Source organism: Varanus komodoensis, unplaced genomic scaffold (genome assembly GCF_004798865.1).
Source record: "Varanus komodoensis strain SLA01 unplaced genomic scaffold, ASM479886v1 scaffold58, whole genome shotgun sequence".
Classification (NCBI taxonomy): domain Eukaryota; kingdom Metazoa; phylum Chordata; class Lepidosauria; order Squamata; family Varanidae; genus Varanus; species Varanus komodoensis.
The window spans coordinates 3726944-3744923 of NW_025336197.1; the positions used below are offsets into that span (position 1 = coordinate 3726944).

Sequence of the window (17980 nt, forward strand, 5' to 3'; positions counted from 1 at the left end):
AACAAACTACAAATGCAGAAGAAACCTGTGCAAATATTTTTGTTGAGGGGAGGGGTGGCCAGTAGTTTGGATTCTGCAAATGCACAACTCTGGCCACCCAAAATGTGAAACTGTGCCTGGTAAGTGGCTGCCACTAAGGCAGTGGTCTTTTACTTCATTTCTGAAATCCTTAGGTCTTCTTAACCACTGAGGGCCTACCTAGAGGCAATCAGTATTTGAGGCATTCTTACAAGTCTGGTTCTGTTTAAGGAGAACAAGTTAAATCCAAAGAATCCGTATATTTAATGCCCAGCCCCCCTTGGCACTCCAGCTGAAATTGTAAACATTTTAACATGCATACATACCAATATTGGCTTTCCGAGAATAAGAAGGAAAGGTAAACAAGCTGCCAAAGTCTTGATTAGCTTTGTCTTGAGAAATCTTCCTGTTGTAGAAATGAAACGGATTTGTTTGCTACATGCTTGAAGCCATTAGCTAGGCTTAGAAAGACAGACATGCCACACAACTTCTAATCACATCAACCCAAGCCAAATGCAGGTCACCAGTTATGAAAAGTGGCCCTTATGACAATGCATTCGGATGAGAGGCCAAAGAACTAGAGCTTTTACTCAAGAAAGAAGTATTTCAGAGCTCTGCACTCTTACACTTGAACCAAAAGGTATGCTAGAACTGCATGCAATCCAAGTGAGACTGACCATTTGTTTAAAATGGCAAATATACATATTCTCCCAATAACTCAGAAACTTTTAGCATTTCTTGGCACTTAATACTTTAAGGGAGCCCACATGTGTGATCCACTACATAAATATGTGGGACTTAACTTTTTGCTGTTATCATTTTCTCTTTTGTTATCAATGCAATTTCTACACTTACTCTGGAGAAGGTTTTGATTTAACTGGGGAGAAATCATATTCATCCTTTTCTAGACCATCTGAGGGCATAAATTCATCCTCTCTGTCATTGATGACTGGAGATGCTTTTACTTTCAGTTCATCCAGATCATTATTATTGTTGGCTTCCTCGTCATCATCATCAGCATCATCTTCCTCTTCTGAGAAATCGAAGGTGTACTTAGGCCTTTCAGCTGTGAAGACAGACACTACCATTGATATTTGTGCATTACATTTCATACTGCACATATAAGTCTAGGAAAATGACACAAAATGACAATCCTGGACAATGGGACATTTTAGGCAAAGATGTGAAAGTAACATCTTTATAAATATAAAAGACTAGCTGCCCAGTCATGAGGAAATGTTAATGCTGTTTAAACACTGAAGGCATAAATTACACTACTACCTATTCTTCAGTAAGGTGCTTTCTGGTAAGTGCACATACAAAACCAAATAAATCTATCTTGATGGAATCATGCCAGCCACATAAAGGTTATTGCATCCATTTGCAAACAACTATGTGGAGTGGATGATTAAAGGTAATGTAGGATGATGCACCTAGCCCCCATTTTAGCTTCTGCTTCGGTGCCTTCGATCAAGAGGGGTGGACACAGCACTGGCATATTTGGTGGATCAGTTTGTCCTCTTTTACCCTAACCTATGGAGTATTTAACTGCTTCCCAGTTCACAGTGAAAGCATTTTCTGGCTAGCCAATCAAATATTAGCATAAGCTATCATATTTCATAACTTGATTAATGATCAATTTGCCACTTTCAAAAATTTTGAAAAAAAATCAAATTCAAATTCAAAACCCAGGCCACACATGTGAAGAAAAATAAAACTCACATGAAACTGTGATTAGTTTTCTTACATTGTGCCAGATTTGCCATTTATTTTGATGAAACTGGTGGTAACCAGATCAAACATCTGCACAGCTGGTTGAAACCATTCTTATTTACTGTTTTTCAAATATGTGCTGGTTGAAACCATTATTACTAATGCAACCCTTTAATGGGGTTTAAAATCTCTAGAGGGTATTTGCTCTTAGTGTCTTAGTGATTAAAAGTGTTGATGACTGAGCTGCTGTCTATCATTGTAGTTTTAAAATGTTTATGGATATGGTTGATTATATGTTAAGGCATCTCAAAAAACAAGACTAAGGAAAACCTATCAGTAGGAGGCAATTTACTCCCACAATGGAAATGCTTCCAAATTGAGACCATCATGGTCATACATCCATAGGAAATCACAGATGTGAGGGACATAAATAAAATAAAACTTAAATAGTAAAAGGAAGAAAACATAAGAAAATAGAAAGTAGACATGACGGGAAGATGGGCAGTTTAGAGACCTCATAAACACTCCAGGGCCCATTTTCTGACACTGAGCCAAAGCACTGGATATGATCTGGAGAATTACAATCCATCAGTAACTGCAGCTAGTCAGTGATCAATCCTGGTGACTACTAGGCACCTCTGTTGTGCAGGATGGCTGGAACACAGCCAGAGCAGGTTTAGATTCAGTACTGATCCCATTCTATGAGCCATCCTTTTCTTGGATCCTAGGGCCAAGTAGGCTATTTGAGGGCTTGGTCTGTTTGATGGAAAGTACTTCTGCCCAATCCTTGCAGAACTCCCTTCTCCACATACACCACAGCAAATCCCATTCAGCGGGGTAATTTGCAACAGTTGCAGGGTGTTGGAGGTACTACCACTGGGGAAAGGGGGCGAGAAGGTCTTTTTCTGCTAGTCTAGTTGCATGTTCTTAAAGGTGGAACCCGCTATTTAAAATCTAGCAAGACCTCATGGTTCAGTAATGTACAAGTAATATTTAGAATCAGAAGATTGTAACTTCATTTATTTTGAGCCCTTCATTTCCTTGCATGAAATTGGATGCACAGGCATGAGTCATGCCTTTAAGAATGTACGGAATAAATCTTATTCAATCAGAACATTAAGTTAAAAGCATTTTATAAATTGCCCCCCAGCCCCAAATTCCTTTTATTACCTGCAGCTCTCCTAAGTAATGAGTCTCTTGGAATAATGACAGGTTCATTTTCCTCTAAGTCACTTTCAGACTTGGATTCATCATCTGACCATGGATTTCGCTTCTTCACCTTCTTTGCACTACCAGCCTTTGTGGCAGATGGTGTTCTTCTCACTCTAGTACCTGAAATGAAATTTTGAGTGCTGTAACGCAAATCTGTCATTACACATACTTCCCTATGATTTTCTTAATTAAAACATATTGATACATTTTCACTTTTCCAAATTATACATAGAAGTGAATCACATCATTAAGCTGATGCTCATCAAAATATAAACATTCTGATCATGATGCATTCATCTGCCTCCTGCCCTTGCAAAAGTCGATGAATGGCCTAAAAGGGTCCAGGCTACCCTTTGAATGGAAGGCCAAGCTGCAGCATCAACTTCACTGCCTGGCTCTGGCAGGGGCAGAGAGAACAACTCCCCGAACATGGCCCAGCCAGTGCAGTTCTTTTAGCAAGGGTGTAGTTTTGCTGTCAGAACAAGGCCCCACTTAGCAGCCTTTGCTGCTACATTTTGCACCAACAGCAGCTTCTGGACCTAGCCCAAAGGTTGCCCCACATAGAAGACATTTCAAAAATTGACCCAGGACAATGGAGTCTAATGCCATGAAAGTGAGTACAGAATTACAAATTAAAAAATAAAGCAACATTTATATGATTCCATCGCAGCTTAATAAACCAATATATAAATGAAAATGTAGAAGAGAACAGGAAGCATACAAAACAAATATTTTCAAGATTCACATAAAATTATGTTGCCATGTTTGTTATTAAGGTTTTAATCTTTGCAAACTGCCCACAGAGCTTTGGCTATTGAGTTTTATACAGATGTAAAAAATGAGTCAATGAAATCCACTCTCATCTTGTGGGCTGTGATTTACTCCTTCCCTCATTTGCTACAACCTCTGGGGTGAATCCAGCTTTACACAGAGTCAACTGTGGTGAGAGCTGCCCCTCAACCCTCTCAAAATGCTATACCCAAAGTCAGGAAACCCTGCTGAACTCCCTCAAAATCAGACAGATCCCCAATCTGTTCATAGATCATTATTATCTTGGATCTGCTCTGTTTTGGACAAACAGAAAGAGGCAAATCTAGATACCTGATCCGTCCTAAATTGCATAATTCCAAGAGACACCTTTCATATTCTACATTCAGGGAACTGATTACACATGCCAACTTCATGCATTTCACAAGTCCATCAAGTAGAGTGCAAAACAGTATAGCAATCATGACAACTGATATCTATGATTTCATGAAAACCAGAAAGTTTGCTCAATATTTTCACTTCTAAAGGTATTTTAGAAGTGACATTTCTTTTTAATCTAAAGATCTTTGACAGCCATTCCAACACGAAAGTTCTGGTTACCCAGATATTATTTTTTGAATAGCTATATATGAAGGTTTGCATATAGGAAATCCCAAGATTTACAGCGCTAACTTATTGCTCATTTAAGAACAAAGGCAAGAATAGCTGAAGCTCACAGGTGTAGCATAGGTCTTGCTCCCCAGCATTTCCAGGTGGGGCTGGAAAAATCCCTGAAAGCTTGAGAGAGCTGTTGTCAATCAGTGTTGAGAATACTTAGCTAGAAGGACTCAGTAGCTTTGTATGTTTCTATCTAATCACCAATACATTTGTGAAAAAGCTAGTATCTCTCCAGAGATTACATTGTACATAGAATGTGAGCTTGGTTTCACGGCAAAGCTTAAATAAGGTACTTTAAATCTAGAACCTGCTCGATTTCTCCACATGAGTTTCCCTTCTCATGTGTGCACATATTCAGCTGGAGGTACTATTTTGGAACACAAAAGGTCACTTTCTATCTACTTACCAGGCTCCTTCTTCTCTCTCTTGGGCTTAGGTGTCTTTGTCACTGGACCAGAGATATTAAGTAAATCTTCTCCTGCACCTTCTACTGGTGTGCCACCAAATTCCTCATCAAATTCCAGTTTTATTGCTATAGTATCAAGATCACCCTACACATTCAAGACCAAACAAGACAGACCAAAATAGAGGCTAAGAGTAGGTCACAAACTGGGAAGTAAACACAATAGACAGCCTTAGATCCTAACCCTAATGCCACTAGTGCTACTAATTTATACAGAATGTTAGAAATATTACTGAGATAATACATATGTAACACTTTGGAAAGAAGCACATAAATATTAAATGTCAATATATCTTGGTTTTTAAGTCTACACCATCTTGGGCAACATTTCAGAGTATTTGCTTACTATGACAGGAGAGAGATAAATATGTCAAACTGAAACAGAAAATTCAAGCAAATTTTTGAGGGTGGGGAAAAAACTGACATAATATTTTCAATGCCAGATATATTCACAAAAATAAAATACACAATACTCAAATCAAGGTTTTTCAAGCCTTCTACTCCAAAGGCTTCCTTGAGTGAGCTGAAAGCTTACCAGTCACAAAATGGTAGTGTAAGATAAAGCCAGTAACAAAATGGCAGCAAATGGAGACAGAATTTAGTATGATCATCTGTCAATTCTTAATATAATTTTACATTGACATCTCATTCTTCTTTGGAAATTGCTAAATTCTTTTCCATACTGGTTTCCTTATTGCAGGAAGATGTATCAGTAAGCTTTCCTTTAGTTAGGTATGGCCACTGGGTCTAAAATCATCATGAATCAGCCTCCTCATTTCAGATATAATTTGCTATCCAGAAATGGCAATCAAAAGTCTTTTTATTTTATACTGTCTTTCTCCTCTTACCTCTCACAGTCTTACTTTTAGTCTTTCCTCATTACTTTGTCCCTTCACTTTTAATGTATAACTATCTCCCATACTGCCAGTGTATGTCATCCCTTCACCCATTGGAGGTACTGGGAACATTGGGCTCTACCCTCAGAGGTCTCTGAGACCCACTGGAGCAGGAGAAACATTGCCTGATATGAATGTAGCCTGCAGCTTCTGATACATCCATCAGCAATGGCTGCATAAAATACAGTAGTTAACCGAAATGAGCCCTCCCTAGTCATTATTTCAGCCAATGTGCTATGACATGTTTATTTTAAAAGATTCCTATTATAAAGACTTACTAGTCTAAGCTAGTGTAGCTTTTTAAAATCTGGTTTTAAATATGCTTTTAAATTCTGCACTGTAATTTTTATGATGTATTTATTGTTATTGTTATTTTATCTTTTAAGTTTGTTGTATTTTATGTGCTGCTGTAAACTCATAGAGAGCTTTGACTATTGGGTGGCATATAAATCATCATCCCCACCACCACCACAAAACTGTAAGCACACAAGACTCAAGAATAAAGCCATCAGCTCCTGTAAAGAGTTTATCAAGGCTTAAAGTTATATATACATGATGCACTTATCTAAGAGTGTTATCTGAGCCACAGAAATGGTTTGGGAGAAAATGATGTTCTAACTTAGCTGACGTATAATGGATCTGGACCTGATCAAGGATAAATAGGAAATCCCTAGAAATCTGATCTTTAGCAGTAAACTGATTGGAATAATTAGTGTAATTAAAGAACTTTTGTGCTTGAATAACTTTTATGGTCATATAAAAAGGGTTGTAAACTGCCTTGAGTATGTTTAATATAAAATGGCAGAGTATACATTGCATGAATAAATGTAAAATATATTAAACAAGCAAATGAGATAAAAACAAAAGAGAGTGCGTTACCTTCTTTTTTTTAAGCAGTTTCTTACTGGCATCAGCTTTCATAGCAGATGTAATTTGTGGAACTATTCTCCTACCAAATGGTGATGGCATGGTCTCTTCTAAATGAAGTTTCTTCATTTTGGGCTTACCAACTTTGCCTTTTATGGGTTTGCCAGTCATCCCAGCTAGGACATCGTCTCTTTCCTGAGCTTCTACTTTCTACCAATAAAAGAAGATGAAAGGAAAAATATAAACAGCTTCTAAAAACTGTGGTACTTATATCAACTAAATATAGAAATTGTGTGCCCTTAAATAGTTCATGTAACTGGGGGTTACACATCCACTGGTGCAGACAAACATCCACTATTGCAACTGGACTTTCTCCCTATTTCCTCCATTCTACAGTACTCCACAACAGCCAAACTTCTATTCCAAATTATTTCGATGCATGCAGGAGCAGATTTTAAAGATGCACAAAGGATAAAAGAAACAGGAATCAACTCCCCATTTCTACCAGTAAAACAGCACCACAGGGTAACTGCTTCACTTTATCCAACTAGAAAACATCACTTAAGAAACTAATTCTAACAACATATAAGACTCATTCTAGACAAAGACAGAGATAAAACGTGTTATTTCAAGTGAAAAAATACTTAAAGAGGTAATCTTACAGAGATGAGTGTAAGCACCTAACTTGGAGGTTCATGCTCACCCAATGCGGAACAGTAGCAGCTGCAGAGATGATCCTCATTTCCCTATTCCACCCACTAGGTGGCCATTGTCAGTGTTTCTAAGGTAGAAGGATGCTTCCTGGTTCCTGCCCTCCTTGCCCCACCCCTGAACTGCCCCCTTTAATCCTTCTCCAAGTTCATTTTCCCAGTCTTGGAGAGCAGCCAGTGTAGCTTTCTGTGCCAGCTATGAGGAAAGAAGCACAGAGCAGAGCTCCAGTTCCCAGTTCCAAGGCTGGTGCACTGTCGCCAGCCTCCAAGCTGGCAATCTGGACTAGCCTATGACCCTCAAACAATGGCTAGTGGCCATAGGATTGTTCCCTAAATTGTAGGTGTAATTTAATCCATTCAACATTTGATTTGACAGCATCTGCTCCTGGCATCCTACTGACCCTTTTTAAAATTGGAGGTATAAGGATTAGTAATTGATTTCAAAATGACTTCAGGTTATCACACAATTAGATTATGTTTTTTGACTGTGCTACAAACACAAAAACTAATTTAACTATTTGGTCATTTCACTTTACTATTAATATCAATAACAGTAAATCAGAACCTTGGTAGCATACATTATTTTTTTTTACAAAAAATAAGAAGTTGGGGATGAAATGCTACAGAACCCTATAATTGCTGAGGAATACTAAAAGAATGAAATATTTTGGGATTGTTAAACCAAAGAAAGTTTACATATATTTCAGACAGCTGCAGGGTTCACTGCAACACCATTGGGTTACAATTAAAATGCAACATAATCATATTAATAATTATTAAAATTAGTAGTGGCAAGAATTTCACAGACTGCAGCTACCTTAAGCAGTTCCAAGGGCATGCTGGGTCTAAACTGTAGATAATAGTAGATAATAGTACTATCTACTATTATGGATAGTAGAACAAAATATAGATATAACCAGCATGACACTCTTGCCACAGCAGTGATGTTTGCACAAGTTAAGAGCACCAGAAGAATTCTGCTTTAAATAAGTGCTTTTCCAACGAATCAATGTAAATTTAAGGCTAAGTTTCCACGACTCTTTGCTAATGCACATTTTGGAACATGCTCCCTTCTAGTTCCTTTTATACCTAAAAAACTGGTAAAACTGATGCTTTCAAAAGCTTCTGTTCTAAATATGCAGGAATTTTGGCTCTGTATTATCATCTTGAAAAAAGGATCACAAATATATATTTATCTCATCATCCTTTGGTCAGCATGTGTTTGGTTATAACTTCTAAGAAGGAAGATAAAAAATTAACTATTCTACAATCTATTTAATTTAATTACTACCATGCCTTTGGCTTGGGAGCCAGCCAAGTGCTATTTAAAAGAGAAAAAGCATGCAAGTAACGTGTTTGCCAGGAACCACTATTAGATCCACAGGTTACTGAGCATGTATCCAAATATGTAGAAAGCCTTGGCAGGAAGTACGAAACTTGTAGGCATATAAGCAAAACACTGTTACTCAGACACAAACAAAAACCTTGCACAGCCAAGATGCTGCTGAAGCATGGAGGATTAGAGGTTTTCCTACAATGTAACACATGCGGCAAACATATGCTTCGATAACATAGCTCAAGTATGAAACTTGAGTATGAAGTATGCAACTACACAGTTTGTTTCTTCATTTTTTCCCCAATAACCTTTTTCATAGAAGATGATCAGTTGCCCCAAACTACCCTTCTGAACCAAAATTGAGACAATTCTTGATGATGAACAGAGGTATAAAAATAGGACAGCATACATCAAGCTCTTCTATAAAAGCTGCTAAATCTTCTTTCCAAAGGTCTGAAGAGGATTTCCTCTTGAGGTCAGTAAGTTCCTTTCCCTAAAAGATGAGAGAGAACAAATACATCAAGTAGTTATGAATACAGTAAGAAATTATTCTGTGAATTCAAGATAGCTGTTATGAAAATGAAATTGGTCATTGACTATAAATATGGCTGCTTATGCAAGGGACTGCATATATAACATATATAAGAAAAGTTTGAACAACTTTTCTTGTTGTTGAACAACAACAAACAAACAATATATGTTTGAACAACAGCATTTTAATAGTAAAATAAACAAGTAAATGTTGGTATTTGAACGTATTACTAAGTAATATCTTTTGTTAATATAAAGGAGCCTCATCCACAAGGGATCATAAAATTCAAAACCTGACATATACCCACCTTTCCATCTCTCTGCTTTATTATCTCTTCGACTTTCTCTTTAGTAAGACACCATAAAGACATATTTAAGATGTAGTTGAAATCTGGTCCTGAGGTAGATCCTGAGGAAGAGGAGCTGTCATCATTTAGATTCTGTGTTTCCTCCTCTTCTGCTGCCTATAAAAAATCAAATTTGTTATATTTTTATACATATATTCTAGAACTATACAAGAAATAAAACTTGGTATTTTGTTAGATTATATTGCAATTTTGGTGGAGATGTAAAGAGGGAGACACATTGATTTAAATGAATTCTTCTAGGACAGGGTTGGCAAACTGCGGCTCCAGAGCTGCACGTGGCTCTTGAACCCCTTTGCTGTGGCTCCGTCGCTCAAAACACGTGCTGGCACAGCCACTGATCTGCTCACACAGCGCTAGCTAGTTAAGTAAATCAGCTAGTTAAGTAAATCATCTAGTTAAGTAAATTGCTACATTCCTCTGCTAAACAAGCTTCCTGCAGGCTCTCATGTTACTCAAACCCTGCTGAAAAGATTTTCTTTGTCCCAATGTAATCTCCTTCATCTGAATGTTAAAAGCTGCGCTGGGGACCTGTCACAATTCACAGCACTTGACTGTTTATCTGCTAAGCAGTCACTAAACACACCTATATCTCCTGCACAGCCGCCAATCTGCGGACCCGTGCCCATTTACTGAGCTCCCACCTGTCCCCCCTAGGCCAACCATGGATAAATCGAAGAAAAGTTTCTGAAGAAAACCAAACGTTTAATGATACTGGGTAGATTCATTTGCTTTTACTGCTGAGGAACTTATGGGGTTTGCTGTTTAATGCATGCAGCCCTTTAGCACTGACTTTGACTCTTCAGGAAGCTGTTCTCCTATTCAAAATATATGAAAGGAGTCCTACTAGTTTATAATGCAAGATTAAAAATAACAGTTTTTAGTGACTGAACAAGAGCTGCAGCTAAATCACAATGCAGATATACATAGCATTAACGTAAAAAACGATATATGCAGTGTTATCTTCATGTCTGATGTCAAAAGGGTTTTGCAGCTTCAGGTGTTTTCTTTTGTGTGGGAAACGGGTCCAAATGGCTCTTTGAGTGTTAAAGGTTGCCAACCCCTGTTCTAGGAGAAGCAAATAATTTAAAATATTACCTAATCATCCAAATAATTACACATAATTAAAAATCATACTTTTAGATATATCAAGATGCAAAAATTCAAGGATGTTCTGACATACAAGTCAATCTCCAGGAAAAGGCAAACTTCTTGGCTTGCTAGCAATAAAAAGAGGGTATTATTGGAACAAAACAAGTTGTTCCAAAGACTGCCATGAATGGGTAAAGTAAAAGCACAGCCAAACCTTTAGAGAAGCTTGAATGCAGCAACCCTTTGCCCAGTCTGTAACAAATGCTGTTAGAGATGTTTATTTTTCCTTCTTCAACATCAGCATTATATACTGTGCTTTTTTTCTCTCTTGCAAGGAACCCAAGATAGCTTACAAGGTTCTCCTCTTATTATTATTCCTGTATCTTACCTTTTCTTGTGCTTCTTTCCAGGCTTTTACAGGGTCAGATTCATAGCCTCTCTGGACTAACATCTGAATCAAATCTCTTTTTGATTTATTTTCTATGTGAAACAAAAACAAGAGATGGTGATTCTGTATATGGTCCGGTTAAATCAATCCTAACTTTCATAGTAAGCATTCTGTATTTATTTATTGATTAGGTACATATCCCGCCTTTCTCTGACAAAGAACTCAAAGTGGCTTACATCATTCTCCTCCTCCTACTCTCAGTTTTATCCCCACTACAATAACCCTGTAAGGTAGGTGGGGCTAAGGGTCTGTGGCCCAAAACCTCCCAGTTGACTTTATGGCTGAGCTGAGTGGGGACTAGAACCAGAATGTCCCAGTGCCAGTCCCGCACTCTTAACCACTACACCATACTGACTCGCTCTCTATATTTACCTATGGTAATTTTCCCTTGAATTTTCTCTAAAATAAAGCGGGCTTGATTGTTAAGCTTGGTTGATTCTGCTCCCAACATTCCTACAAGCCACTCCTTGCGCAAGCCATAATAATTTAATCTTAAATCAAAGAATTCCTTCAGAATATCTTGCACAGTTTCGTACTTCTTCAGGCATCCCATATGATCAAACAGCACCTGCACAAATAAAAAATATCGGATTAAAAGATAATGCATGCAGTTAAATAGGTGCAAGAATTGTGAATATTTATAGCCTATAAAGATTATTAACATAGTTTGGTATGCAGATTTGACACAGATTTCAAATTCATATATCAGCTCAGGTCCTACACCCAGTTTTAAATAGGTTAGTAAAATGCAACATAATACCAATACCTCCCATTTGGAAGATCCAGGGAAGCCAGAAAATATGTAAAACAATGACAGTAACTCCCTTGCAGAATACTGCATATTTGTCCTGCTTTACCTCTGGTATCCATTTTCAAAAGGAACAGAAATCCCAAAATGTACTGCAGTTGAGCTTATTGTGACATGAGACATCTCAAATACTTTGCTTCATCAGCTATTTCCCAGTTATATAACTGTGCATTTGTACATATAGCAAATACGCATTTTCACATCTAGCTCCCTATTCTGTGATCAAAATATTATTTACAATGTGTGAACACAATTACCAAAGCATACACACAAAATAAGAAATATAAAGAACTAGTGTAATAAAGGAAGGCAAAGCACAAAAAAGTTAATAAAGCTAACAACTGAAGTTTCTTTTTATCCATTAATAATTTATCCTTGGTCTCTTACACAACTTGGACAACAGTTGTCATTCTCCCTGAAATATATCCTAGCCAAAAAATGACAAACTATTTTGTCTTACACTGTTAATACAAGGAATCAGAGGTGCATGTTTTGTATAAGAGCTGTTAAGATGAGAAATCAACCTGTACCTGCAAGGACAAGGGTATATTCACTATAGTCTCTTATAGCACTGCGGCTGCAATATTTACATGAGAATAAACCCTCAGTTAGCATAGTACAGCATACTTCTAGATAAACACACAAAGTATTGCAATATATGGCAACACACTTCTGCAAACCATCCAGAGCTAAGTCTCTTTATACCAGATAAAAAGTTGCTAAATGATCTTTTATTTATGAAAGAAAGAGGTTGAAGTTAGCCAATTAGTTTTTATTCAAAGATCAATTGAAAAAGCATTCTCTGAGTTGGACTAAATGTTTAAAGATCAGAGATCAGATGCTCTCTATTAAATGGGGGGAAATTAATCATACTAGTTTTTTCTATTTCACCAAATTTCTCTGATAAATTTTTGAAATTAAGGTTTACCAACTCTTATAAGTTAAAACACAGATAAGCTACTATTCTATTTTCTACAGAGGTAAACATTAAAAAGTGTCATTTAGTTGTGTGCTGTACATTGTACATTATTACCGTGGCAACACAGAAAAACTGTCAAGTGATATTAGTCTGGTAGTCAAACATATAGAAAAGTTACCATAGAATTACAAGTTAGACTTGTTTGAAGTTTAAAGACTTTATGAAGTCCAGCAGCCTCAGCCTGAGCAAGTTTTTCTTCTGTCATTTTTACAACAAATTTCACAGTTGTATCAGTGTGATATTCCTTGTAATCAGAAATTAATGCTGGTGTTTTTTCAGTCCCATTCAACATTGGTTCTAACACTTGTTCTTTGTAAACCTAGAAAGACATAAAAAATAAAAATAAATAAAGCTTAAGGAAAACTGTAAAATAGTCGAAGTCTAAAATTATCTTTAAAATATTCACCTGAGTCCATGTCCTAACTGGAAGCTCTGTAATCTCTACTGTATTCCTGTCAACCACGTATATTTCTCCACTCACTACATATTGGTTCTGACCAAGCTCCTGGATTGTGCCTTTAAAGTTTTTGTAGTTTGGAAGCTGAAACATAAGGAAGATTGACATATTAATAATATACTTTCCAGCAAGGTCAAATATATGTTTTGTATGGGCTGGAGCCAGTTAATCATAATTAGAGTACATCCACTTCCAATATGACACTCCCCTAGGCATGGCTCCAGCCAGTTTCCCTTTATTCCTACTGCTAAGCAATGCTATGCTACTACTTCCTCAGTAGAGTAGCACTGTTACTCTAGAGTAGCATTCCCCACTGCTGTTTTGCTCTGTGCCAACACACAAGCACACTCACTCACCCATGTCTCCCCTCATGACTTGCACATGATGCCAGGAGCTGCATCCCCCTGCAGCCAAACACAGAGAGGGCACCTGTACAGGGGGTGGAGGGAGCGTATCCTGCTGGGCAGTCTTTCCCAAGGGAGTGCATGTGACTAACTGTCTGGGAGAATTTTTCATCTGGCTGTTTGAACGCTGTTTGTTTCACCACTCTGGCAATGCGGGGAGGGAAATGCAGGGCTTCCTGAAAGTCTCAAGTACTGTCGAGGACAAGCCAGGTGGGAGGCAGAGTGAGAAACATAGGCTCCTTGGGTCACTTGCCCTGTTGGTGATGTTCTGCATGCTGCCTGTGTGATTCCTGCATCCAGTACACTGCATTGACCAAGCAGAAGTGCCAGGCATCCGCACAATCACTACTGATGGAGAAGAGGGAAACTACAGAACAAAATGTTGTTTCTCTGTGTGGTTTCACAGAGATCATCCTTACCACACTTCACCATGGTCACTGAGTTCACACATACTGAAAAGTCACGCAACTGCAGTTTACACAATGGTTCATCATTATGTCTGAACCCAGCCACCATTCCCCAGTAGTCACAAACATGAAAACTGGAGCAATCTCTAAGCACATTTACAAAACTAATAACTTAACAGAAGTTCAAGTGATATATTGTTACTTTTATGGAAGCATGAGAATCTCTGTGAAACAAAGGTATTTAAATACAAAGTATACAGAGTCACAACATTAAGAGTACAGCCCTGTTGATAGAGGGCAGGCAGGGAAGGAAAAGGCCTTTTGCAACTTCCTGTTTGTTTGTTTTTTTGAGTCAGACTACTGAGGCCATCGAGCTATCCTATCTTCAAGCAAGACAGGGACAAGTAATAAACAGGAAGCTTCTGGATCTTGCATGAGTAGGCAATCTGGAGAAGGGTTGAGTATATCAATGATTATACCTTTCCTCTACATTACAGCACCATCTATGGGCATGGAGGAGATCTGCAGCATCCTGTGAAATTTTAGACTCCCTTCAATCTGTGAAGCATTTTCATCTTCCCAAGTCCCCCAAAAATAGTTTCTTTCAAAAAATGTGTTCAGTCATAACCATGCTATATTTTGTCAAAATGAAAGAAAGTGCATAAAAACACTTAGTCTATAACCAATTTTCTTTTCTTGGACAATCAAAATCACAATAAAACTCTTTTCTTAATCATTCACATCACATAATCACAGTGTAAAAACAAAAAAAAACCCTTTATTTCTGCACAGATCAAGTTATTATTTAGTATCCTTTATGAAAAAGTTAAATTACCATAGGATAAGGGTCTAATCCATCCAACATTCGTCTGACATTGTTCACAATCTCCCTGGTATCATAGTTCGGAATTTTACATGCCCATCCTGTGCCAATGCCTTCAGCTCCATTTACCAAAACCATAGGAATTATGGGAATGTACCATTCAGGCTCCACACGCTGGTTATCATCATAAAGGAACTTAAGCAAATTATCATCCACTGCAGGAAAAAGCAGTCTGGCCAAAGGACTTTAAAGATAAGAAAAGTGAACAAAGCCTATCAGATCAAAAATTATAAGCAAGCCTACGGCTAAGATTCACTAAGCACATTTAATAAACCAATCACCACCACCACCACCACCATACATGTATAACCATCCTTTTTTCCTCTTTCAAGGAACGCAAAGCAGTTTACAAGGTTCTTCTCCTCTCAGTTTTAGCCTCACAAAAACAATCTTGTAAGGCAGCTTAGGATAAGGGCCAGTGATTGTTCTAAGGTCACTTGGTGAGCTTCATGGTGACTGGGAACTAAAACCCAGATCTCATAAGTCCCAGTCCAATACTCTACCCATTACACCACACTGGCTCTCATGGTTACATGATTTTTATCTTCCTGAAAACGAATTGTACCAATTCAGAGAGTCACAGAACTTTCAGATCATAGGACTAACATGCACAGACTTTCACTCAAATATTTCATTATCCATTGTAACTCTAGAAGTGTTATTTATATGCAATGGGGATAAATATGTAGAGCTCTGAACGGAATGCCTATAAGGGTGCAAGAGCCAGTACTCCTATACATGAAGATGCCTCTTAATCAGGCCTCTGGACATAAGCCAAGGAACAATAAAGGGTGCTTTGTGTCTCACCAAATTCCATGAGTGGCAAGCACATTTTTGGAAGCTACTTTGTACCACTTAGTTCAGTATTGTCCACACTGTCTGACAACAGCTCTCCAGCTAATCAGACCTGACACGTTTGTGTCTGTTTATAGCATTAGGCAAATGTAGGCCTTGCCTTAGTCTTAGTTTCATGTGTCTCATAACGCATTTTCAAAAGCCATCTGCATGTGATCAACTCAGAGCTCTGGAGTTTTCTGTTGCTTTCTAGCAGCAACCCTCCTTTAATTTTAGAAGCTTAGTACCCTTATTGCTACTAAACATCTGTCTGAAGATTCATGCAAACATCCTGTGACGTATGAAGAAGTACTCTTTAAATCCTAGCCCCTAGCACTTTCAGGAATGTTCCTCATTGAAACTGAAATCATTTTAGTACTTCTTATTTGTACACATTTCACCTCTTTTTCTTTTAGTCAAAGCCTCACTCTACAAAGTAAAAAATTATGGGTGTCATTAGCTTTATACTACAGACCTGAACTCATAGACTTAAGGAACAAATGTTCATAAAAGTATTAGCAAAATTGCTGCATATACAGAGGAAATAGATATAAACATATAGGGAGAGATTCAGACCAAGTCAGCTGCACTTTTTCCCTAAAGTGATTTAGTTGTAAAGTTATATGCTTAAGGCCTAAGAAAAAAAAAAAAAAAAAAACGAACAGCAGCTCTCCTCTCCAGGAAACTAAGTGGACTTTATGTACTATCTAACAATAAACTATTTAAAAGAGCATTTCCAAACCTTTGCCACCCAGATGTTGCTAGATAACACTTACCATCATCCCCAGCCAATGTGACCAATGATCAAGTATGATTAGAGTTGTAGCTGAACAACATGGGAGTGGGCAGTGGCAAGGCTGAGAAAGGCTAAATTAAAGGGTCTGTTGTCAAGCATTTACATCATAGTAGGCAATTTCATATATGTAGGTTTGAAATGCACTTACACAGAAATAAGGATACATGTTTGTAGCATAGTGAGTGAAAAGATTAATTAACTGAAAGTAAAATCAAGACAAGTTTACAGTTAGGCTCACTGTAGTTTGGACAGCTCTCCATTAAATGTAAACCACTAGCACCTTGAAATTTAGTCATCACTCTCAATCACAAACACATATTTGCCAATTCTGTATTGTTTTACTTTGTTTTTAACGTTTTTACCTTAGCATAGTGAAGATGTAACGAGGACTAGCAGCATCCTTGCCACCATGAAGCCTAGTACCAAACTGACCAATAGGCTGCAGCAAACTGACATTGTTACTTCCAACAAAGTTCTGAGCCAAGTTGACAATGGTCATCATTAAAGCTTGCTAGAAAAAAATGTTAAAATGTTAAAATTGTTAAAATTGTATAGATAACTTTAGTCTCAAGAAATCCTAAAGCTACCATGGAATAAAATTTAGGGTAACTAATAGTCCATCAAGTTTGGGCAAATTAGACTCCCACTTATTTTCCAACAGCACTCACCACCAGTGTCAACACATCCTCATGATGGGTGAGGAACAAACTTTTCACCCCTAAACCATTCATTATACAAAATTACTGCAAATGAAGTAAAGATCAGGCTGAAGCCTTTTTCCACTTTATCCTAAGCTTGCTTACTTTATCCCAATCAATCAGTCAATATGGGAAGATGCTTGCATTTTGTTCTCTTCGTCTTTGTCCCTTTAATACGCACCTCTCCATGATGGTAGGCTGACATCTCAGCAACAGAACCAGCCAGCTGAGCAACTTTAACTTCACGTTTATCATTTCTCTTAAAGCAAGTGTACAAAACCTTGCGCTGCCCTGGTTTAAAGCCTGTATCAAAGAATATTTTTTGAAAGTTTTGAAAGTGTATTCTCTAGCCATGCCAATATTTTGCTAATCATACATTTAAAGACCTAGACTTGGCTTGTACATAACAATCCATTGGTTAAATAGTCAATAAATAACAAATAATTGGTTAAATAATAAATTTACTGTCACTCACAAGTAGAAGAGGGCAAATACTTGCCACTTCCACTTTTACCCTTGATCAACTCCTTTGTAATACTTCCCTCCTGTTTATCCCCAGCACTTCATGGTGTATTTAACCCATGAGCTATCATGACATGTGAATAGACACATAAGGTTATATTGAATGATACTGTTCT

At 37.6% G+C, this 17980-nt stretch overlaps 1 protein-coding gene across 4 annotated transcripts in view; it reads right to left on the minus strand.

The window, feature by feature from the left end:
* The window catches only part of TOP2B (DNA topoisomerase II beta), a 52439-nt gene that overhangs the window by 5005 nt on the left and 29454 nt on the right, over positions 1-17980 (minus strand). For all 4 annotated transcript variants that reach the window (XM_044449426.1, XM_044449425.1, XM_044449427.1 and 1 more), the window contains exons 19-32: positions 17524-17645; positions 17007-17155; positions 14967-15198; positions 13270-13404; positions 12982-13182; positions 11449-11644; positions 11017-11108; positions 9480-9635; positions 9050-9133; positions 6607-6804; positions 4775-4919; positions 2902-3063; positions 874-1084; positions 345-424 (exon numbers count right to left, since the gene is read on the minus strand). In XM_044449426.1, the coding sequence (XP_044305361.1) occupies positions 345-424; positions 874-1084; positions 2902-3063; positions 4775-4919; positions 6607-6804; positions 9050-9133; positions 9480-9635; positions 11017-11108; positions 11449-11644; positions 12982-13182; positions 13270-13404; positions 14967-15198; positions 17007-17155; positions 17524-17645 (2163 nt within the window). The remainder of the gene's footprint in view (positions 1-344; positions 425-873; positions 1085-2901; positions 3064-4774; positions 4920-6606; positions 6805-9049; positions 9134-9479; positions 9636-11016; positions 11109-11448; positions 11645-12981; positions 13183-13269; positions 13405-14966; positions 15199-17006; positions 17156-17523; positions 17646-17980) is intronic.